At 41.7% G+C, this 24,895-nt stretch overlaps 1 protein-coding gene across 6 annotated transcripts in view; it reads right to left on the reverse strand.

The window, feature by feature from the left end:
- Positions 1-24,895, reverse strand: part of APP (amyloid beta precursor protein) — a 257,769-nt gene that overhangs the window by 15,623 nt on the left and 217,251 nt on the right. For 3 of the 6 annotated variants that reach the window (XM_006215213.4, XM_006215211.4, XM_006215209.4), the window contains 2 exons: positions 10,325-10,546; positions 2,788-2,841 (listed from right to left, as the gene is read on the reverse strand). In XM_006215213.4, the coding sequence (XP_006215275.1) occupies positions 2,788-2,841; positions 10,325-10,546 (276 nt within the window). The remainder of the gene's footprint in view (positions 1-2,787; positions 2,842-10,324; positions 10,547-24,895) is intronic. The other 3 variants (XM_015248674.3, XM_015248673.3, XM_006215210.4) reach the window with 1 other exon arrangement.

Genomic DNA, 24,895 nt, shown 5'->3' on the forward strand with positions numbered 1-24,895 from the left:
AAATCACCTATGATAGTGTGTTGTTCCCTACTTAACACTAGAAGTTACCACGCCCCGGTATTTCAGATATGAAAGTCAAGGAGAAGTCATCTTCCTCAGTCGTGATTATACAAAAGCCCGTTCTTTACTTGTTTTAAAGGGACAACAGTGATTATTCAAAAAACAATGCCATCAATTGAATGACACGATGTGACAATTCTGGAAAGGGTTTCTAGGTTTGGAAGAACTAAAGACATAATTCAGCACATTAGACTCACGCACGTGGTCTCATAAAAGTGTGATGACAAAGAATCAAAACTAATGCTAGAAAATTGGGGGGGAATTGGTCCAAGTGCTCGAAAGACTCACTACAAGCACAAGAATACAGGGCATATGTATGTCTTAACACACATCCAGCAAATAGAGCTATTCATATACATAATTTAACTAGAATCTCCCTCACTTCCTACCTGAGCATTCTTCTCCATCTATGGCCCTTTTCTACTGGGGGGTTCCAAGCCTCACAACAGTGTAAGAAAGCAAACTTGGCCCAGGCCGTGCTTTCATCTGTATAGAATTGCTCCCCTCGTCTTTGCCAATGGGTGGACCTGGAACCTTTCAAAACCTGTCCTGAAGCTCATCTCCAGCAAGTCCCTGATTGACACACACCTTGGTTAGTGCCCCGTCCGCTCACACCCCAAATACCACAAGCAGCTTTACACTTTATGTTGCTTTGTATTTTCCAGCCTTTCTAACTCCCTCTCATCTTTCTAAAAATGCAAAGTGTGGCCCTTCTATTACACTTCAAACTCCTGAGAGCGGGACCTTGTCACTTAAGTTTCTTTCAACTCACCGGAGCAGTTGCAGGGTCTTTGTGAAATATCAAAATGAGATATTCCTATTGTTACAGCGAAGAGTTTAGAAAGGGCTTCTTCCCATCTATGTATTACCTCTAACTGTTCTCTGGTTCTTCCCCTAAAAAGCCCTTTCTTTACTTGTTTCAAAGTGACTACAATGATTATCCAAAAAACAATGCCATCAGTTGAATGACATGATGTGACAATCTTGGAAAGGGTTTCTAAGTTTGGAAAATCTAATGATATAATTCAGCACATTGTAAGGAAAAGTCCTTTTCATGTTAGATTTTTTTTTTTTTAAAGAAAAAAGAAAAAAAACAAAAAAACCCCCGACTTTGGTGGTGTTACCTCTTCCTGGGTATTTCAGGAGGAACATAATGGCCCAGTGTTCCCAATGTAGCAACTTAATAATAAAATTGGTTGAATGAGTGCTTCTAATGCACATTTTATGCTGGCAAACAAAAAGCATCTCTTCCTTTAAAGATAAAGTAGGAAGCACCATGAAATAAAGGCCCAAGCTGGTCTCGGCTGCAGTTAGAATGTAACTGACTTTCAGCCTTGGGCCCCACCGGTGGGCTGACCAGGACAGGGACGTGCCAACTGCTGGTTCCCTGAAATTCACTTGTGTGACACTGGCAATAAGGAAGATGTTAGGAGAGCTGAGACTGTGTCTGACTTACTATCATTTAAACTCTTCTGAAAAGCCCTACAGAAAGAGACTCTTAAAATCAAGGAGATCGGCTGTCAAGATGTGTCACTCCATTGTCCTTGCTGCCCTGTTAATTACAGCGCAGAGGCATGAAGACGCCGCAAGGCAGATTCTGAATTTCTCATCAGTGATTGTGGTTGGAGGCAGATGTAACATGAGCCTTTGCTGGCAGAGAAGGGCAGGGTCTGCTGGGCCCCGCTGCTGACTGTATCTGACCCAGGGAGCAAAGGTCGACCTCCACGTGGTAGCATCTCCAAATGAGGTTAGCTCCCTGTTCCCTGATTACTGCACGGGGACATTACAACGATAAAGAAGAAAACAAACATGGGTAGGTTTGCACTGTTAAGAGTAAAATCTCCCCAGAACATACAGATTTTTAATTCAGTAACTTTTCTCCTTTTTTTGATTCACTGAAAGCAACTATCAGTTGGGTGAGGTTGTGCACAGAGTCAAAACCAGGCATGTATATGCTTCTGCTGTGGTTTGACATTATTCTTAAAACTGAATTTGAGACATGGCATCAATACAGAGCAAAGGTGAAAATGCATTTCTTCTTAATGCCTGGGAAACTACAAAAAAAGAAGCCTCCATCCATACCGGTGTGAATGGGAATTTTAATTAGCATTAAAAAATAAAGGACTTCTTTGTAAAATCAGGCACGTACATCAGTTGTGTTTTAGCCACCCATCAAGAATAAATACATTCAACCCGCAAAAGACAAAATGTAAATAGTTCTGGGCTCTAGAGATACTCCAATTCTGATATTTTTAGGGAGTCATGTCTACTTGAGGAACTGACTGAAGTCTGAGCCCAGTTCAGTTAGAAACTGACCATCCAGACACCAAACAAGAAAGGCAGGATGAGGTGCGTTCACAGCAGTAACCAGGTCGCCACCAGACAGAGTCTGCATCTGTGCAGGCTTCCATTTTTGAGGCCAGACAGGCTCTATGTAACCCTCTCCACTTAAAAAAGAAAAAAGAAAAAACTAAAAGTTGGACGGGCTCTCTTTTACTGTTTCCAAAGGAACGCTCGGAAAGAAAAAAGCAGATCACCTAATTAGGAACTTGGGAAATGAAGTGTAAGGAAAAGCAAAGGGGTCTTTAAAAAAAAACCGTGCGGTTTCCATGGCCATTTCAAATCCTACTTGTCTATAGTTGCGATTCAGAGAGGCTGGTCCTGAAGCAAGGAGCTGCGTCTGCGCAAGCGCGAGATGCGGAGGGGTGGAGGGCACCCGGGTTGTACCTGGTCGAGTGGTCAGTCCTCGGTCGGCAGCAGGGCGGGCGTCAACGGGCTCGACTGGGCACAGGAAGCAAGATACACGGAAAGCAAACAAGACAAATCGAGACGGTAAGTCGTGGCTCCTGAACACAGTGCAGGGAAAAGCATGTGCAATACACAAGTTATAAAAACGGAGCAGCTGGAAAAGAACCACAGTGAGTTAATCCCGAGCGTCAAGGACGGGAGGGGTACCACTTCACATGGCTTATCGCTACCGATGTGCCAGCCCGGCTCCTCAGTCTTCTAATGAGAGCACTCACCAGGATTCGCGGCAACATCAAAGAAGAGGGGCTGGGGCGGGTGGGTTTCCTCTCAGTGAGTTCAGAGATAGTTTCTTGGCTTTTGATTAGACGTGAAATACATTATGCCCAGCCCAGTGAAAAATCTTAAAGATACTTCCTTTTACAACTGTCCAAGCTTATCTTATTTTACAGTTAATTAACTACAAAAGGACTCCGTTAAATCCCCAGGGGAAATGCAAATATGAATTTATCAGGAGAGGAGAGTTTCACCACATAATCTGCCATTTAGCGAATCAAATTTGTTCCTCTTTTGAGGGTAGAAGAGGTAAACCAGAAAGTTTTTCTTCTCTCTCTAGTTTTTAAAGGCTGGTTTCTGTTTCATAGATGACACACAGTTTACAGTTGAAATATGCAAGGTGTGACTATTTCCTTTCGCATCGGTCACCTTTCACAATTTTTCCTCGGTGAGTGTGCTGGGTCTGACCCAAAGAAAACACTGCGGGCAGCACAAGAATGCCCACCATTGTTTTCCATTATTTCCAAAGTGCTTCTGGTTCTTAGGAAATATTACCTTGAACTTACCCTGGTCTTTGAAGAAGCAGGCAAGGGAGACACAGAAAGCTTTTAAGATTAATACATGGACAACGGGCCCGTGAAGCCAGGAGGGAGGGAAAAAGCCCGGGGAAGGCCTGGGAAGGACAGAGGTGAGAAGGTAGGGAAAAGGGAGCAGAGGTGTCCACGGGAAGAGAAGGGGTGCTGGATGGGATGGCATCTGGATCAGCAATTTCAGTAAAACCAGACAGCTTACTGATGCACACAGCCCAGGCATTCCCAGATGGGATTATAAGTCCAAATCGATTTTGAATGACACACACTGGCAGAACAGTGAGGGAGAACCAAGTGGCAGCAAGCCAAGTCTTCAAAATAGGAGAACACGATGTTGCTGAGAATACCAAGACATCCGGATGTATCAAGAGAGAAAGGTGGGTTGGTCCTTTATCATGCAGACTGGCAGCACGGTGGAGGAGAAAGAAAGACCAAGGCATGTACTAAACCCAACATATATGATGGAAGTGACGTTGGGCAAATGACCATTTCTGAGGCTGTTTCTTCTCGGGTAAAACAGAAGTAATAATGACTGTGTCTTATAATTGTAATGAAGAACAAACATTTTTTAAAACTTATTTCTGAAACTCTCAAATACTATACAACTGCATTTATTAAATATCCTACTTATGAAATATCCTAATGACTTATCTCTAAGGCTCTATTCCTGTATCAGATTAAGATGTCCTTCCTTTGGCAACTCCCAAATACACCTGAACAGTAACTGCTTCTCTATATTCCATTTTTCCCCCATCCGCAATAACACAGCACAAGGGACTTTATTATTCCTTGTAAAATGTGTTAACTGGAGGATTATCACACTTTTGGAGAACTTCCTGATGACAAAAGCCCCAAATGGTGCTTCAGTTGAAGGTAAGAATGGACCAAAGCCAAGTCACAGAGCAAAATAGTAACTTTAAGTGGTGATCACCTTCAACAGTTAAGTCACTAGACACGGTCTCTGACTCACGGAGAAGCAGTTGAACCTGTGGTTTCAACGTAGGCTGAAGACTTGGTAGTCAGTCCCAGGGACCACTTTAAAGCCGTCACCGTCCACCACTAAAACTCTCAGGGAAAACTACATTCTTTCTGAGCCTCGGTTTTGTCACAGGGAAGCTGAGTTTTTCCAGGGCTCAAATTTGCACACATATGCCAAAGAACCTGACAAATGATAAAGCCCTCTTCCATCATTATTCAAGAGAACATCGAAAAGCATCAAATATGCCTAGGAAAAAGTCTGAAAGGTATGACCACAAAAAGCTATCATCAGTTTATTCTGGATCAGAAGATCATTCCTCTGAATTTCTCTGCCTCCTTGTTTCAAGGTGCATGTATTTATTATTTGAAAACAGTAATAAAATCTTTTTTTATTTTTTAGGAAGATAAAGAATAACAGTTTTAGGGACTTGAACTTTAGTTTGCTTTAACAGAGTGAGGTTGATTTAGTAGGAATCAGTATTCAAAAAATAAGTATACTTGTGTGTTCAGTGATCAGACATCCATACATTTTTAAAAAGATAATTACATCATTGCAAAAAAAAAAAAAAGAATATACATTGTCAAGATAAAGTAGTGCATTATTTCCCAAAACAAAATCAATACTTCCTAATTTTTCAAATGGACCATTACTTGTTGAACTGGAAAGAAACCTGAATATAGTCTTCAAAACATGTTACTTTGGCTGTTTAGTAAATGGGAAATAAGAAACAGATCATAGTACAGAGGTAAAATAAAGCTTAAGCAGGAACATGTTATTCCACTGCCTTCAGCAGCTCTGAATCAAATGGTCCCTTATGAAAAGAGAGACAGAGAATGATGGAAACTCGAGGACTTTTGAGTTTGTTAGTTCTGGCATTCCCTGCAAGAGACCAAGTCTAAGCTAGATGCTGCCTAGCCTAAATTCCCCTCCCCACCAGGCCTAAATTAGTGATGGAGGAATCGGCAGGAAACCGGTTTTACCATAGATAAGAGAGGCCTGAAAAGGACTGCCTGGCAAGTCTGATTAAAGACATTAATCTCAGTTTCCCCATTTAAGTGATTTGTTCATTGCTGCTTTACGGCTACGCGGGAATCTACCAGAGGGCAACTTCATGATGCAACCACACACGTCCAGTCTTACAAGACCCGCTGCACCTCTTGAAAAATATTACAGCATTTTATGTATGTTTTATACATAGGGGAGCTGACTGCTGGCCACAACGAGTTTCTGGTGGCCACTGCATCCCATGTTGACCTTCGGGCTGGCCTGCTCAGGCGATCAGGAAAATGCAGAACAAACACAAACGCTATCAACACAAAAGCTTTCAGTTGGATGATTTCACCACCCATGAGAACAACCGTTGTATAAACAACGGCTTCACTTGAGTTTAGCCATTTCAGTTTTGTGGATCAGAAAAACCACAGAATAAAAATGCCTGAAGGCAAATCGCAGCTGGCCAAAGAGCCTAAAAATACTGGAAAACTGTGTTCCTGATACGCTTATTTTTTCAGTGTAAATTAAAAGAACGCCTGGGTGTCTGATCCTCTCTGTGGATCTGACTGACTGTTCTTGAGAAAAACAACAAAGTTTTGGTCGGCATTTGAAGCTCGGATGATAAGGGCTGCAGGAACAACGAGAGGAAATTCTTTGAGGATTTTAGATATTTTCTTTTTTTTTTTTTTTGAGGTAATTGGGTTTATTTATTTATTTTGTAATGGAGGCACTGAGGATTGAACCCAGGACCTCACGCGTGCTAGGCGTGCACTCTACCACTGAGCTATACCCTCCCTGCCGAGAACTTAACATATTTTCAGTAGCCCTGTGTGCGAGCACATGTCTGTAAGAGTCACGAGAAACAAGGAGAAGAGGGAGATGGGGAGAAAGGATAAGATCTGGGGACTATTATCGGGCTTGTTATATACATTAATTTTAAGGATAGACTGTTTGGGGCACAGAGTATCTCTCCTTGAGACAAGCTGGTAAAACCTTTCTAATGAGATCCTGGTTCTATTAAAAAAAAAAACTACCACTGAACATTTACTATGTTCCAGGGGCTTTGCTAAGAGTTCTTCATACCATCTCAACTAATGCGCACATCCTATCTTTAAGTTAGGAATTGTTATCAGCTTTATTTCACAGACTGGGAAATAGCCTGAGAGGCTCTGTGAGTTGCCCAAAATGACACAGCAGAGCTGGAATTTAAACTCTGATCCACATCATTCTGGAATGTGGGACGGTGAGGAAAGTGGAGGTGACTTTGGTTGTCACTATGCCTGGAGAAGGAGGGAAGACACTTGTGGCTTTTAGTGGGGACCTGGGATGCTAGATGACATGCATGGGGCAGTCCCACACAAATAAAAATTGTTCCACACTCTATGCAGCTTCCTAAATTCCTTCTGGACATTTATGTATTTATGACAATGTGAGTCCAAAACTCAAGTTAGCTTTATATATAAACACCAAGCATTTCTGCAACAATTCCTACTGTAGGCTGGATCTCCCTGGAGCTCCCCAATGGATAAAAGGAAGAAAGGATGTTTAATTCAGAGCCCCCTTAGCAGTCTGCACCTGTATTTGTCACATCCATTTGGGGGCAGACACCCGACTGTCATTGTTTCCATGGGAGTCAAGCCTGAACACTCGCATGTTAAAACACTTACTATAAATCACGCCCACTATATTGACTTTCCCCTCTAAACTGTGTCAGTTCATTTTGTTTTAAGATTCATCATTAAGGAGTCCTCTCAAAATATGATAAAAGGAGTGTTGGTCTGATAATGGTGAAAATCAGAATTCAGACTCTCTTTGATCTTAAATATTATTGCCTCCAATACTGTCATGTACGAGTTCGCTGTTTATCAGTAACATCCTTTTTTTAACAAGAATAGTAGACTCAGTCAATGTAATGACTGTACGCTGGTCAACGATCTAGAGGCGCTCAGTCACGGACTCTGCCCAACCGGGCATCTACCCAAGGGCCCTGGGGGTGTGTGTGTGTGTGTGTCTGCCTGCAGACTGTCTCACAGGACCAGCTCCACCATGTGTGCTGTTAGGAACGTGAACCCAATGGCCACAAGCCACCTGTCACTCTCAGAGCCCACTTCCGAGCAGAAGTGGTGGTCCACGGTGTTGTGGGGGTCTCTCCAAACTGGTTTTGTTCTTCACCTTCAAAAAGCAGATGACTTTGGGGAAAGCACAATATAGTTAATCCAGTCTTCTTTGGATTATTTGGCAAGTTGAGGGGAGGGAAAAAAAATCACAGCTTGCCTCCTAACTTGGACCAAGACTTCTTTACTTCTTAAGTGATGTGGGGGAATTGTTAAAGGGCAGAAGGATAAGAAAACAGGGGCAGTGTTCTGTTGACGACGGCATCAGGATTTGGATTTCAAGAAGCGGCTTTAGTGAAATAAAATCGTTTTTTCTATATTTCTACATAAAATGAACAATCAATATTCCTTCCATTTTTTCCCAAGATGAAATGGATCTGTTTGGCTAACATAAACAGCTTGTTTGATGGAATGCATATAATATTTAATGGAGACCATATATATATGCATATGAATAAATTCAGAGGCAAGATAAAATGCTTAGGGCATAAAAGGGCAGATTCATTTAACTGTTGGTATTATATATACCATTAATATGATAACTGCAAAGTTAAATATATCTCATTAAAGGCAGCAAGGAAACATGCACACTGATATTCATATATAAAGCAGCTAAGCTCTCAAGATTTGACTGAGTGAGAAAGGGAAATTTTTAAATTCAGGAAATGCAGCAGCTTTGGGGAAGATATGTAATGTTTTCCTATTGTCTTTTGTGCTCCGTGGCACCAAGCTCATTGCATTTCACTGTATTCACTAAATGTGAAGAGTTCACATGAACAGGGCTGGAATGTCTTTTTTGTCTGTGAATTCCACACAGTCCACATTTCTAAAATAGTCATAACGTGTAAGAGAAATACCAAGTATTACAACAAACTACGTATTAAGGTCTGTAAATTAATTTTACACTGCTGCTAACTTCGCTTATGCTGTTAACGCTCAAAATCTCTTTCCATAAACTTTGTCATAAATTATAATTTGTAGTCCCTATTATTTGTAGTGTGTGTTCATAAAAATGACTTAGGTAAACTCTAAAGTATGTTTTATTCTACTTTTCCAAAATGAATAAATAATGATACATATTAAATGAGAACACTGCATTTATAGAAACTATATATTTGTAAGAGATGTGAAAAGGTCTTAAATTATAAGAAAAGGACAGGCAATTCTCTAGAAATTGTAATTTTTGAATCACACTGCAGATAAGTTCTCAATGGCAAAGGCAATTTTTAAGAAAAAATAGGGTATAATCTATATATTTAACTTTTTAAATAAAAAGCTAAGATTTGGACATAAATGACAAACTACACACTTAACATTATTTGGTATAAAAAGGGCAGTGAGGACTGTAATTTTCTATGAAACGAAGTTTTGTAGACTTCAGACATGTTACCTATTCCTCCATCAATTAAACAACAGCATCCTAGAGGAAAAAAGGAAATCTTGTGTGCAGCATTCAATTTACAAGCTGAGATTGGACATTTTTCACAAACAACTCTCATTAGAGGCTAAATGATGAAGATTTTAAATCTATCTACCAGAATCTATCTACCTAAAAAAATAACACAACTAGCATTCCAGTAATAATGTAATTTAATAAGGAAGTTACCCAGGTCTTTGATAACTAAATATCCTTAAATTTTTCCCTCTATGTAAGAATTAGTTTTATAAATGGAAAAGTCTGGATTATTTTTGTATCATAAATAACACTGCTGTTTGTATCTGATATTACTGAAAGGTACCTTTTTTTTTCCAATTAATGGAACCAATTTGTGGTGATTACTCATGTTCTGAAAATAGTCTACATAAAAATTTTCAACCATTGTAAGTTGCTACTTTAACCAAGTTACAGATAAAATCCTACGTGCTCTTGAAAAACATACTAATCAGTGTCTAGAAATCAAGGTGTTCCTATGCTTCAAAATTTATACTTCTGAACATGTAAAAAGATATGGAATAAGAAAAACTAAAGAATTCTCTCTTATAAATAGATATTTGGAAGTTTCTGCTAAGAAATCCCTATGAAAGAAGGTACATAATCCATTGTGCAAATTTGTTGACAAAGAAAATCTTGCTTTTCTGAATTATCACAGGAAGAAACGTTTAGATCAACGTGCTTCTTAATTTTGACAGCTGCCTTATATTTAACTTTCTAAACACAAAATCGTGTAACTCTTAAGCAAAATTACATTTCATTACGCAAGTGGTTCTCTATCGTCGCCTTTAACATTTAATGCCATCTGAAATTTAACGCACTAGAATAAATAACCAATGCAGATTATTCTGGTGCCTTTCAAACCTCCATTTATGCAGGCCCCATTAAAATTTCTCTCTCCACTGAGTGAACTGTGATTTCCACAATTTCACCACCTGTCTGTTTCCTTTGAAGGTGGGAATTCTAGGCCACGGGCTCATAAACCCTAACTGAATATTGTGCTTTTGGAATGAAAGCCACAATATACCCCTCGGTGAGAAAGGAGTTTTAAAGCTTCATAACAAAAGTCATTCCTTAAGAGCATGAGAGAGATAATATACACCAGAATGTTCTGGTTCCCTCCTGGGCTTCTTACCTTCGTTTTCCGTGTTGGCAGGCACAGAGTCAACTCCAAAAGGGTGCCAGGGCTGGAGATCATCCAGGCTGAACTCTCCATTCACAGGAAGAAGCTCCACAGTGGTCTTCGTTTCAGTCAAAGACGGCATGAGTGCGTCATTGCCATAACTGATCCTTGGCTCACTGATCATGTTGGCCAAGACGTCGTCCGAGTAGTTTTGCTCTTTCTGCAGCAGCTCATCTAAACAAAACAAAGCCGTGTCTTTGATGAGTAACAATGATCACAATAGTCCCATCTGCTGTCTGCGGGCGCAAATGCAACCACTCAACACGCGTGATCTTATTTACAGCCACCAGGTGGGTACCATCATCAGCTCCATCTTACAGAGGTGAAGACTGAGGCACACGGTAGTCAAGTCACTCGCACAAAACCACAGCTAGCAAGCGCCCCAGGTGGGATCTGAGCCCAGGGAGAATGGCTTAGACCTTGGCAGATGCTCTGAAGCGCTGCACCACTCCCCCTAGTGGTGAAAGACCTGGAGAGGTACCTGGCCATTCCCTTCACCACAAGACTCTCCTAGGAAGCTGCGGTCACAGAGGAATGGGCAACATGCTTTGATAGGGCATTTGCAGTGGAATGGGGGCAGTGCACAAGGTATAGTTTCTTCTAGGCTGGAGGGCACATCCAGCGAATCCTTAGTCTCTCCACGAACATGTGTGAGGACAAGAAAGGCGTTAAGTGATGGGCAGCCTGCTCCACAGTTGCACAGTTCTCATTGATTTGCTGTCTTCCTCAGAAGGTTCCCCTGGTGCTACAGGATGTATGCTCTGAGGCAACAAAGAAAAGCCCCTTGAGCTCAGCTCCAGCCTGGTCTTCTGTGGGATAAACAGCCCCGCCTCCCGACATTTCTCCTGGGATCTCAGACCAGGCATCCTGCCCTCCCCCTCTGCTCGGACTCCTTTCAAAAAATACTACCAGTCTCTCCTCTTTAAAACTGACTAAACAAAATTAACTTCATGGAGCATAATCGACTTACCTTAAGTTCTTCTAGTGAAAATTCCCCTATTATACTTGTCATTACTAAAATGCATTTTTTTACCGGAAAAAAGAGCTTGTATCAAGTGCAATTGCCCTTTTAAAAACAGTATCACAAGATTCGAGAATCTCCTATTACGCTGCCAAAGACTCACCGGGTTTTTCTGTGTGATGTATTTTTTAAAATTGACTCAGAAATAGCTTATGTGCTATTAACAATAATATTCAACAGAATTTTTCACTTTCCAGTCACACCTGTCAAGAGCTGACTGTGTTATACCTTTCAAATCAATGACTGGTGGTTAGTATTATTGATGTAGAAAACGAAAAAATAAAATCAGGATGTAAATTTAATTTCTAACATTTTACTATCATCCTTCACATTCTCTTTTAACTCAACAACACAGAATTTATCTGAAAAGTTAAAATTCTGTTCAAATATACCTATTAAAGCAATTTGACAGAATAGCATTAAAGTATGAGATTAATATCCATACATGGAATTGGTTTTATTGTAAGATATTCTTTTAAATGATAAAATCTCAAGCAAATCAGTCCTCTTGAAGTCTAATTTGAGTTATAATATATATCTATTTGCTGTAGCACCATTCTAAGATTCAATTATCTGATGCTTGCAGTGACCTTCCCCGTACAGATAAAAGGCCCCCATTAGATTTCTTCCAACTTTTTCACGTCTTACGGAGTCATAGGTAATGGCTAATAACTTAGCCAATGTCTGCTTTAATAAATTAAGTGGGCATTTCTTTTATATAAATCTTATGCTTGTGACTGTTAAGTTCTTACAATATAAAGAGAGGATCTTCTGGAATAATTATTGGTGCTTACATGTTCGTTCATCTTGAGGGAATAACCTTTGCCAGTGGGATCTGCTCTCGGCCCCACTTCCTCACCTACACATGGCACCATGCTGTTCTTGGTGTCTTTGTGGTATTTACCGTCACTTAACCTCCTCCTCCATCGGGAAATATTTTCTCTTTGTCTTGCATACACAGAACTTGAGCTTGTTCCCATGACTTCTCTCAATAACTCTCTGCTCCTTTTTTTCTATTCTCTTGGTCCCTACCATTTTCTTCTTGTATCTCTTTCTGTCTCTTTCTGCAATTCTTCATCGGGAAATCCCAACCACTCTTGAAACTCTATAGAAGGATCTCCTACTTTTGGATGAATCTGACATGTATTTCCCCAGCCCCGACTTCTCCCTCCTGCTCTAGTGTATGTATTTCTAACAGTCTGCGGGAACCGTTATGAACTTGGATCTTCCAAGAGCTTAGTGGGTACCAGAGTGAGCCCCTCGCTCTCCTGCCGGCCGTCTTGTTTTCTAACTGTGGCAGAACTGTTCTCCCAGCCACAGGCTTGGAACCTTCAGAACCATCTATGACTGTCTTTGTGTCCCGTACTTGAATAACTGACAACTCCTTTTAAATTCCATTTTGGATTCTCTCTTATCCCCTCCCGCCCCCTGCCCACTGCCCACCTCCCTTCAGCCAGCACTACTTTCTGCCTGGATAACCATGATAGCTGTTTCCTCATTGCTCTCCCTAGTTTAATTTTTATCCCTCTGTTCCCCAGAGCTTTACCTGATACTGAGGAATGGCTCTGTCCCATTTTGGTGGCTCCTCATTTTCTACTGAATTAATCCTGAACTCCTTTGCTAGGTATTAAAGGCCCTCTGTGATCTGCCCTGTCCCACATCTTTCCAGCCATGAGATTCACAGCTCTTTGCTGTATACACCTCTGATATGGTGATTTATAATAAATATTTATTTGACTTTCATGTAGCCACAGAGCTATTAAAACCCTGGGAACCCCTCAGGTGATGAAAGCTTTAAAGGTGTCTTGTTATGTTAATAAGGTGACTTCTGAAAAGCCCCTAGGTTACCTAAGGATGGGGGCTGGTGATCAGGGGAACTAACCACATGATTAGAGGGTTGGAACTTTCAGCCCCACCCTAACGGCCAATAATTTAATCAAGCATGCCTATGTAAGGAAGCCTCTGTAAAACCCCAAAAGAATAGGGTTTGTATTATTTACAAAAGCCAAGATATGGAAGCAACCTAAGTGTCCATCAATGGATGAATAAATAAAGATGTGGTGTATATACACAATGGAATATTACTCAGCCATGAAAATGAGTGAAGCCTTCCCATTTGCAACAACAGGGATAGACTTGGAAAGTATTATACTAAGTGAAATAAGTCAGTCAGAGAAAGACAAATACTGTATAATATCACTTACATGTGGAAGCTAAAGAAGAAAACAAACTAGTGAATATAACAAAAAAGAAACAGACTTACAGATATAGAGAACAAACTGATGGTTATCAGTGGGGAGAGGGAAGAGAGGAGGGATAAGACAGGGGAAGTGGATTAAGAGATACAAACTATCATGAATAAAATTTATTTAATAAGCTACAAGGATATATTGTACAACACAAAGAACATAGCCAACACTTTATGATAACTATAAATGGAGTATAATCTTTATAAATTGTGAATCACTGTGTTGTACAGTTGAAACTTACATAATCATGTACAACTATACCTCAAAAAAGGGAAGACAAAACTGAATTTAGCAAGGCTTCTGAATACACAGTCAATATAAAAAAAATCAGCTGTGTTATATACTCACAATAAACAATTAGAAAATAAACATTAAAAAAATAGTCTATGTTAAAAAAAACAGGGTTGGAGAGCTTCAGGGTTGGTGAGCAGGTGACGGGAGATGTGGGAGAGGGCATGAGAGCTCCGAGCCCCTTCCCACGTACCCTGCCCTGTCCTGCTGTTCCATCTCTTAGTCCTGAGTTACATCCTTTTGTAATAAACCAGCAATGTAGTAAGTAAAATATTTTCCTGTGTTCTGTGAGCCATTCTGGGAAATTAATAGACCCTAAGGAGGAGGTGGTTAGAATCTCTGATTTATAGCCGGTCATCAGAAGCCCAGCTGACATCTAGGACTTGCAATTGGCTGTGGAATCTGAATGCTGCCTTCAGGTCGTAGTATGAGAACTGGGTTGAACTGTAAGACACACTGCTGAGGTTGGAGAATTGCTTGGTGGTGTGGGGAAAACCCTACATGTTAACACCACATCTGAATCAGTGGGGTTACCCCCAGAGGGGACCATGCGTTCCTCTCAGGATGCCTTTTCCCTCTGTTCCTGCTCCCTGGGAAGCCCACCTCTGCTTATCTGAGCTATATGAACTCTTTAGAGCCCAGCTTTAATGACCCATCCTCTACGACTCTAGTCTCAACAACTTTCTGAGGCAGGCACGATTACCTTTATGGGACAGGCAACTGAGGCGGGGAGAGATGACTGGATCTCTTCAAGATTCCCTGGTCAGTAAGCATCAGTGCTGAAATCCAGGTCCTGGGCTGCATCACCCCTACCTCCCTGACTCAACCCCTCCCTATCCAGGCTCCCTCTTTCAGCACTGGATAGCTCATGTGCAGAGCCAATGGAGAAAGCCTGTACTATAAGCGTGACTGTTCCATAATGTCTTCCACATTGATGGGGTTGTAAGCTCACCTACACATCATTAACCCTAAGAAATCGTTATTGCTTTTGTCCCTTCAAATAGGCATTTCCCAGGCACAGGAGCTGGGGGGGATCCTGTACCATCTCAGCCACGGCAGTAAAAAAGACAGACTATGGAACTGTCATACTGGAAACTCTCACATCTGCACGTCATCAAATATGCAGCACATGTCAGGCTGCAGCATATCCTGCTCTCCCTCCCCTTTCTCTTTTATCTCTTACACTGTTGGCAGGAAAATTCCTCCAAATGGCCACTAAAATGTGGGGTCCCATGGTGGTTAATTTTCCTGGTTTATTATATTCATTTTCAGAAAATGAGAGGACGAAATTTTCAAGAAACATTACATTTTTAGCAGAGTGAAAAGCAATTAGGCTTAAAAATTTTTTTTGGTACCAAAGCAGAAATCCACGTTCTTGTCTCAGTTTAACGTTGGAGAGTTAGAAACAACCATCTTTGGTGAGATTCATTTGGAATGATGAAGTCAGTGTGGTTTTTAAGGGACGAGAAGAGGGTGAAAATGGTGGATGATGGTTAGCTGGAGGAGGATTCAATTTTGTGATCGTAAAATGTCTAAGGCGGCCACCTACTTCTTGACATTACTAAGGGCTCAGGATTTTACCAACTGTGAAAACAACTGGCACCAGGCAATTCCTCCTATGATTAAAACAACAACAAAACCCTCCTCCCAAAACCCCCCAAAACCCCAGAGCCAAATGTGATTGTCTCATCGTTCATTCTGAGTGAGACTTCATCTTTGAATTTAGTGGTCAGACTCATCACACAGGAAACCACACTTTGACTATATTGGTGGCCCTAGTGGATTATCTTTTTATCTGAATTAATTTAATATTTCATTACAATGCTTTGATGGCATATATTGGGATTTCAAAGCTTTTAAGCATCTACATTCGCCAACTGCTGTATTAAACTAAAAGACTAGGCATGATTCCCCCCAAGACTCTTTAATTTCCTAAAAGCTATTTGTTATTGCCCCAAATTGCAGTAGTTGCCTCTGGAGTCAAATATCTTCTCTAATACCCAAGCACAGGAAGTCCTGAAGTTAAAAGTGGAAATAAGTAACTGAGTTCAATGATGGTAATATTTCACCTGGAGTTTAAACAGTAACAGTGATATTTAATTCCAAATATTAAACATGCAGTGAACCCCACTGTATGCTGCCCTTTTAAAAATGTTTTAAACATGTGTATTTATAATAAAAGAGGGTCTTGAGGGTGTCTATTATAGTAAAAAGGAAAAATAAAACAAAATATCTCATTGTTTTCCTATGATTGACAATATTTAAAGTATTTTAAAGGAAGCAACATCCAAAGAGACACCCAATAGTGATTTCATCTTCAAATGACTGAAATATTTTGTTTTTGTAGCAGCAAGAGACTTCCCTAAGTCATTTTGAGAGAAATGGCCTCATTAAAGGACTACTGAATGGGAAACAGATAAATCCTAGATAATGCATCTAATATTCTTCTTTTGATTATCAATCCACTAGCCAGACTTCTAAAAATTTACCTGCCACATTTTAGGGTTCGAGAAAATGAAGTTTATATATGTTAAATCAGTTCTTTAACAAGCTTCAGTTGTAATTATTGAACTACGTCTCCCATCCTGTAAATAAATGCACTTGGGGTGGGGAGGAAGCTTCCTTCATATAAAGGAGGTCCACCCTCAGTCTTTTCCCTGGAAAACACGGCGATTAAAGGTCTGATTTGGAGACTGGGGAACATGCCTAGATGTGCTGGGTTTTCTTTTTGTATAGAATTGAACCTGCATTAGTATTATCATTTTTTCCCTGTTTTCTGATTCTTCTGGTTCCTGGTGGAAAAATACACATGGAAATTTCCTTTCAATCTCGTCTAACAAGAGATTCTCCCATGACCAATTCTTATATTTTAACAGATAATTACTTACGCATCTGAAAAGACTGAGGATTACACCTCTGAACAATGCACCCCCCCCACAAATGATACAGCCGCACTGGACTTATTTATAAAAGGGATGTACCTTTTCCCCTATCAAGCAGCTCTCCTATAAATCAGCTGTCATCCATTCTAGGCATGCTGTCCACAACGGGAGATCATGCCTATGAGATCAGATTTCATTTTCCCATCGCAGTTCTGTGCGTGTCGGGTTCACGCCTCCGTGTGTAACTGCCACGCTGTTCATTATACTTAACATCACCATGGCCTCTGGAACTCCCTAAGCCTTGTGCCTTCATCCATATAATTAGGGGAAATTGGATGGACGGTCTTTGTACTTCCTCCCTGAATCCTGGTGTCTATAACTCTTCTATGTAGGCATCCCCTGAGAGCTTGCTGAAATGTATAATCTCAGGTCCCACCCAGACTTGAGAAACAGAATTTGCACGTTTACCGCGACCAGCAGGTGATTCTTAAGCACATGACAGTCTGACCACTGCCACAAGCTGTACAAAGGCATCACTCCACCATGGCCTCCAGTGTCCCCTTCATAAGACTAGCCTCAAAACAGAACGAGGTGTGAAAGGTGAGTGTGGCCAGGAAACCGTATTGCCAGAAGAAACCTTGCTCCAAACACCTCAAAGGCATGTTCTTAGAACCCAACCCACCCTGTTGCCTTGAAGCTATTATTCATGATAAGGCTTCTGAACTAGAAAGCCATAGGAAAGGAAAGACTAGTTATGAATTTCCTTCTGTGCCAGACCATTTGTCAGGCAGGAAATTACACAGGAGCCAGAGCAGGAAAAGTGTTCAGGAAAACAAGTCAGTGTTTTTCAGACCCTAGAAAAAGAATGTGCTTAAATATACAGAGGGCACCAGAGGACATACTTCACTGCTGTGTGCTCCCCTGTGAAGCGTGAATTTCCTTCTAAGCATGGACCTGCCTATGGTTCAATGGAGCAGAAGCTGTTTGAAATGCTGATTTGGGAGAGAACCTATGTTGGGGTGTTTTGATCAGCGTGTGACTCGTGGGACAGCCGGACTGTGACGCCATCGTGTCATGCTGTGATATCTCGATAGCGTGAGATCAACTGCACCAGTGACATCCTTTACATGTCCATTAGCTCATGTGACACCCACGGCAATCTTCAAGTGGGATCATTACTCCCATTGACAGTTGAGCAAACAGGGACACCCATCCTGAGAAATGTACTTAAGGTTATCAAGTACCAGAAGTGGGCTCTACACCCAAGGATCCTGATATGTGGTACAACCTTCTGTTTCAGGAAAAAACCCACTTTATGGAGGTCATGGCTGTTTCGCTTTGCTTAGTAACTAACATTATACAAATACACACACGTCTATCATCACAAGCATCTTGTTTGCTTTGCATACATTGTGATAGATTTGGTAAGTGATGAATTCAATGGTATCTTTTGCTCCTGTGAAGAAACCAAGGTAATCACAGAGCTGCCTGGAGCCCATCACAGAGCTTCCTGATGGTGGAGCAGAGCTGGAAGGCCACATGGTTCTCAGATGCACAACCAGGAACTGGTCCCTTCTCTAAGTGAGACTTTCCCCGTCACTTCCGTTTTGATGGTCCACACTCAACAGCAGTTTCCCCTCTGAACACCTGTCTCCTATGTCCTTAGATTTCCCTTTTTCTCGTAGACAGGCATAAATATGAGAGCTACATGAACTGTTACCAGGTTTCACAAATTCTGAGTCAAATTTAAGATAATTTAGACTCCTGTGGACTTTGAGCTATTTATGTATGTATTTATTTTTTTAAATGGAGGTCCTGGCGTTTGAGCCCAGGACCTCCTGCATGCTAAGCATGTGCTCTACCCCCTCCGCCATGAGCTATTTAAAAGGCTGAATGGTGGACTGACTCTACACACGCAGTCACCCCAAATATCCCTTTTCCATCAATGGTGCAGGGACTGGAATCATCAGTGACCAAGACTGAAACAGCACTGTATGATGCTGCTCTGTTTTCCAACGTGAGGAAAACATGAGGCATATTATCACCAAGCAATACTGTTCCACAAATCTAGTTTTAATCTTGACCTCCAGGAAACTGGGTCAGTCGTCTTATTTTCATCAACACTATCAATCTCGAAAATCTCTCACAGTCCCAAAATTCAGACTCCACGTCTGAATCTGGCTTTATTTTTCTTTACTAAGTTTCTCGGACATGGATTTTAAATGGCACACGCTTTGTCCACTTCTGGCAACGAACTCCCCCCTGGAGGGGACACAAACATGGCCACACATCCCTTAGGAGAACATTCCTTACTGCGTGTGACATTTTCCTGGAGCATCACTTGTCTCGCTTAAGACTGAGGGCAAGAATAAGTGCCTTTTCATTCAAGATGAATTTCCTTTTGACTTTCAAACAACGTAGATCAAACAACTTAGATCTACCAATGCCATCAGAAATCCAAATAAAACTCAGTCAGGCTCCCTGGCTTCTAAAAAAACCAAAAGAGTCAAGAGTTCCTTCCCCCTATTTACTTGTGGAACTTGTGCTCATGTCCCGACTCTTGTTTCCAACTTCATCAGGAGTTCTGGTCCCACCTGGGTAATCGGAAGCCTGAGCAATCCTGAGGGGGAAAAATCTTCTGAAGTTTAGACTACAAACCATGTTTACCTATTACAGAAAGAATCCCCAAGTATGCTGTGCTGAGGCTGTAGTTCACATACATAAATAAATGTCTTTGTTTTGAGGAAACACGGTGAAGAATTTAGGTGTAAAGAGCCAATATGTCTCCAAGTTACTCTCAAAAAAAGGCATTTTCTGTAGTAATTTCAGAACTTTCTCTAAGTCTGGAATTATACTGAAATAAGAAGTTCAGTACTGTGGCACTAAAACTGTAGTCCCGGTTTTAACCCATCTATCTGGTTAACATATGTAATGAAAATGCATGTACGTCCATTAATGTTGGCAGATACAGACTACACGTCCTCTGCAAACTAACATAAAAATGAATGTGATTTTTATGTTGTGTATTCCTTAAATATAGGTCAATGATTTCATGTGGCCTTCCATCCAGGAAACAGTTGTTGCTAGAGGAAAAACTAGCTGTCTTGGGCTAGTTAAACAATACATACTTTTATGGCTAAGCTCAAGGAGTTTCAAAGTAATTACGATTATGTAGAATGAATGTTCTCTGTAAACCTGTCTAAGAACTTAACCCCTGCAGCGTGAGCTAGGATTCCACCGTGATTCTTCCTTTACATAAAAACGTAGTTGTGTATGAATGATAAGAGTAACATAAATTCAGTTGCAAAAAACGTAGAAAACACAAGAAATGATAATCTACTTGCCACCCCACCACCAGAGATAACCAAGAGTAATTTTTTAAAAACAGTTTTATCCTTTATTTTTAAAAGTAGTTTTATCCTTTATGGAACTGATTATTTCATCTCGTCCCACGATCACCTGGTTACTGTTACGACTGTGGTCAATGAGAATGAATTTTCCAAGATGACTGAAGCACGCAGGAAGCTCCTGGAACGGGAGTTATCAGGTTTGAGGATAGAGATGGAACCACGAGGATTAACTCCCCCCAGGTCCATTCCACACTATGTATTTCTCCATTTTCTGATAGACTGTTCTGCACAGTTGGTACAGTTTTTTGTTCGTTTGTTTTTACTTCTAAGTTCTCAGATACACAGTCAATGGGAAACATGCAATCAGTCCTGGGTTTGCACTGAGTCAGTATCACGTTTCATTCTCTAAAAATTGCTGATGCTTTTAGTGAGCACAGAAAGCAAAATAAGAAAGGCTCTTTAAAAAGAATACTCGAATGACAGCTTCACTGCTTTTGCATACATTTTTAGAAATGCAAAGTCATTCCGGCAACTGTATACAATCTGAGCTCAGATGCCCCGGAAGCCTTCACTGCTGCTGCTGGGGTGTTCTGGGCACCGACCCACAACGTCCCCTTCTCTCCGCCTGCGCTCTGAACCAACCAAGAGAGAGCAGCTAGACATTAACGCATCACCTTTACTTCCGATGAAGGCCAGGCCCTTGCCAGCCCACTGGGGGCTTTCTTTCTGAAGAGTGAGTCACACACAGGGCACGTGGCTTGTCAAGCTGTGTGCAGACGGACTGCAGCGCCACCTTGTACTCCCAGCTGCACCTGACAAGGGAGGGAGTCTGCGGGATGGGTCCTGTCCGACCTGCACACTGGAATCAGTGGTCCTGTCTGAGCAGCACCCTTGAAGGAGTAGAAAACTAACAAGGTGGTCACTGAGTCATTCAGGCCTGTGCTTTCAGCTAAACTGATCTTATGACCAACAGACTCCCCTCCCTGTGATCTCTTTTCTTAGAATAACTTAATCCCTTTTTACCCTGGAGGTCTTGAAAGAAGGTCATGGATTGAACCTCAAGAAAGCGGGCAGACCCTCCTCAATTCCTCCATAACAACAGCAAGTTCTTACCAAGATGAGGAGAATGTAACACCCTGTAAAACGCCCTGATTGTTGTCACCTTTTCTGTTCCCTCCAGTTTTTCCACAAAACCTCAAGACCCCAACCCCAAGATGGGCTCACAGCCTTTACGGCACGAGCCGGCTCTGACTCCCTTCGCCTGGCAAAGCAATAAGGCTGTTCTTTTCTGTCTTCCTGAAACCCTGCCTCTCACTCTCAGTTTGGCTCTCAGGTACAGAGGCCGGTTTTTCGGCAACACCCTCTCCCAAGCTCCTGAGAGCTCTTACCTGGGTAAGAGACACACTGGGGGGACGGACGAATCCAAAGGAATGGGCAGCAGTGCCCCTCCCAGCAGCCTGCCCTCATTCTCTGCTATGCTATGAAGACAGTGTATGCTAATTGATTCATATCTGATAAATGCCTAATTGATGGAAATCCATTCAGGCAGACCTCGTTTTATTGTGCTTTGCCTTACTGTACTTTGCAGACTCTGCGTTTTTTACAGGTGAAGGTTTGTGGCAACCCTGTGTCAAGCAAATATATAGGCACCATTTTCCCGGAAGCATTTGCTCCCTCTGTGTCTCTGTGTTACATTTTGGTAACTGTTGCAGTATTTCAAACTTTTTCATTAGTATTATATCTGCATGGTGATGTGATCAGTGCTCTTGTTACTACTGCAAAAAGATTACAACTTGCTGAAGGCTCAGAGGATAGTTACCATTTTTAGAAATTAGGTATTTTTTAACTAAGGTGTGTACATAGTTTTTAGAGACATAGTGCCATTGCTCCCTTAATAGACTACAGAAGAGTGTAAACAAACTTTTACATGCACTGTGAAACCAAAAAATTCATGTGACTTGCTTTATTTTGGAAACAAACCCTTAGTATCTCGTAGGTATGCCCCTGTCTTGAAGGATGTAAAGCACTGGTTAGCAAGATGGGTTAGCTCATGGCAGGAAGTAAAATTTTCAACATCCATACATAGGTGATTGCACTCAAAGAGACTGAGATTTATGCTAATAAGTATACAGGTGTGAACAAAAAATACGGCAAACAACATTAGCAAACAAAGAATGCTGAAAGCATCAAGTCATCAGCCACTGCCACCAACCCCCAGTGAAGACAAGCCTGCAGCCTGGCCTCTGCAGTCACTCACAATGGTGCACCCTGAGGGGACTCAGAATAAGGAAGGACAGGACACTGGCCCTAGATAGCTGGGTGCTGTCAAAGGAATGAATTCAATGAGCCCAAATGTCTGCTTCCTCTCATACATAGAAAAGCGCTAAATTCTTTAACTTGAGATGCCTGGTTTTCTTTAGTTAACAAGCAATCTTTTATTGTTCCAACTACCTGGTCTTTGTTGTAAAGCTCCTATATATCCTAGCTCCTCCCCTACCTCTTCGGAGCAGCCCCTCAGAGCCATCTGAGAGGCTGACGTCCCGGTTCGAGTCCTCCCGCCAACAAAACAGAACTCTCAACTTTTAGGCTGTGCGTTTGTTTCATTCGACACGGGGAACAGGCAAGTGTGGGTAAGATCAGTGCACATCACGAGGGAGGACGCTTCCGTTCCTACAGACAGCACATCATGCTTGTAGACATGATAGCTCGTTTGAGATGTTTCTTCATGCAGATTTAAAAAACACGCAGCAACCCTCTTTGCTCTTCTGCACACTGGCCTATTTGGGTTTTCTTTAACACAAAACTCATTCTGCAGTGGACATTTTTAGGACAGCAATGGTCCATTCTCTTCTGCATTGGCAGACCTGCAGGATCCCTTAACAATGTAGGAGTGAAGCCCGGCAACGCAAAGTGCTTGGTGTCTGGGGCTTGGCGATGGATGGAAGTGTCTGTTTTTGGGGAAGCATTAACAGAGCAGAAGTGGAGAGGCTGAAAGGACTCACTTTAAGAAAATTAATTTGGAGCCAAGAAAATTAAAATAATTTTATCATCCATTAGTGAGCTCTTTCACTTATTTGTTCATTTATTCAACTGCTGAGCAATCAATCTTACCATCTTGCTGGCCAGTGCAGGAAATGATGAAGGCAGTTTCTTTCTACTCAACCCTCATAGCCCCAGAGGAAAGATGGGCCTAAAAGTAATTCCCCTGTAAATGCTCGGGTCAGGGGAATAGGCAGAGTGAGGAAGAAACACACTGGGACTTCAGGGCTGGGGTAGTGATAGTACGCATTGGCTAAGGAAGAGAGACGGCTGCCCTGGTACGTACACGCGCCATGCACAAGGCACAGAGGACGGGATGCCCAAACGCTGGGGCTTTTCTCATTGTTGGAGCACAAGAGAGGCGAAAGGGGAAGCAGCTTAGACAGAACCCAGGGTCTTTACATTTGTGGGACACACACAGGGCAGAGGAAGATGCTGACCGGCACGAAGACCATGCCGTTAGCAGAAGTCAGACTATGGGGATTCTGTGGATTGAGTGGCCTGCAGTTCATTAATAGGTAAATTATAAAGAAAAAAGGGGCAGAGGGGAAACCTGGGGATTATAAAATACCAGTTAGGTCAACATTAAAAAATGGAGAAGAAGATAGTGGGCAAGGAATGCACATAAGCATGACAAAGCCAGAAAGATATTTAAGGAAGTGATACAAAGAACACTGTTACTTTGGTGGTGGTGGGAGGTGTGGGGGCAGGTGTGATGGGAGAGAGCACAGGTGGCTGGTAATATTTTTATTCTTGACCTCAGTTTTGTCCAACAAAAGAGCAGAGAGGGAGAAAGACAGGTTCTATTTAGGCATGTTGAGTTTGTGATAATTCCAACACATCGTGGTGGAGAGCTCTGGAGCCACTGGAAATATGGACCCAAAGAGCTCACGTCTATGCTGAAACAGTCCAAAGGGAAGAACTAGAATGAAAATGGGAGTTTTCCCATTTTCCCAGGTATTTTGGGAAAAAAAGCCCACATCGGATTCCCCAAAAGGGATTTACTGTATATTGAATTCTACTAGATAATTCCACCCAGAATGTAGTTCCACCCACAATGAAGTGCCAGGTCCTCACTGAAAATTCTTTACAGCATCTAACTGTCCTGCGCTTGGTGGTTACTGTTAACCTCAAGGAGCAAAGTATCCTGTCTCCAAATCAAGAGCTACAGGTCTTTCCCCTCCATTCACTCCTTAATCAAATCATTTTAGTATGAGTGCCCATGAGATGATTAAAACAAACAAAAAAACCCTTTTTTTTTAAATGCTGTAAAGGAAAAGTGAGAAAACTGTGTAGGAGGTAAAAAATAAAGTCGCCTCCATCCCTTTTCCACTTTCCCTTTGAACATGCTCTCCCTTCAGACAAAGAAGTGAAATGCAGGTGGTGTCACTGAGACCAGCTCTGCTTGAATACATTATAGAAGATGGTCATGTTTTAACACTGCACAGTCAGAGAAAGGTAGTTATATTTTTTAATCTGAGCATGTAAAAAGGGGAAAGTGTAACAATGACCTGTGAACCAGGAATCCTGGTGCCAGAGATATGTTGGAAAATTAGCCCAGATGACCACTTCTTCACCAAGAATGGGGAACCCATGCTGCTGCCTGAGACAACTGCTTCCATCATATACTGCTTCCCGCCCCCTAAGCGGCAACCAGCCCAGTCCTTCCTTCCAAAGTCATCTCCAGCCTT

The sequence above is a fragment of the Vicugna pacos genome, chromosome 1 (assembly GCF_048564905.1).
Source record: "Vicugna pacos chromosome 1, VicPac4, whole genome shotgun sequence".
Lineage (NCBI taxonomy): Eukaryota > Metazoa > Chordata > Mammalia > Artiodactyla > Camelidae > Vicugna > Vicugna pacos.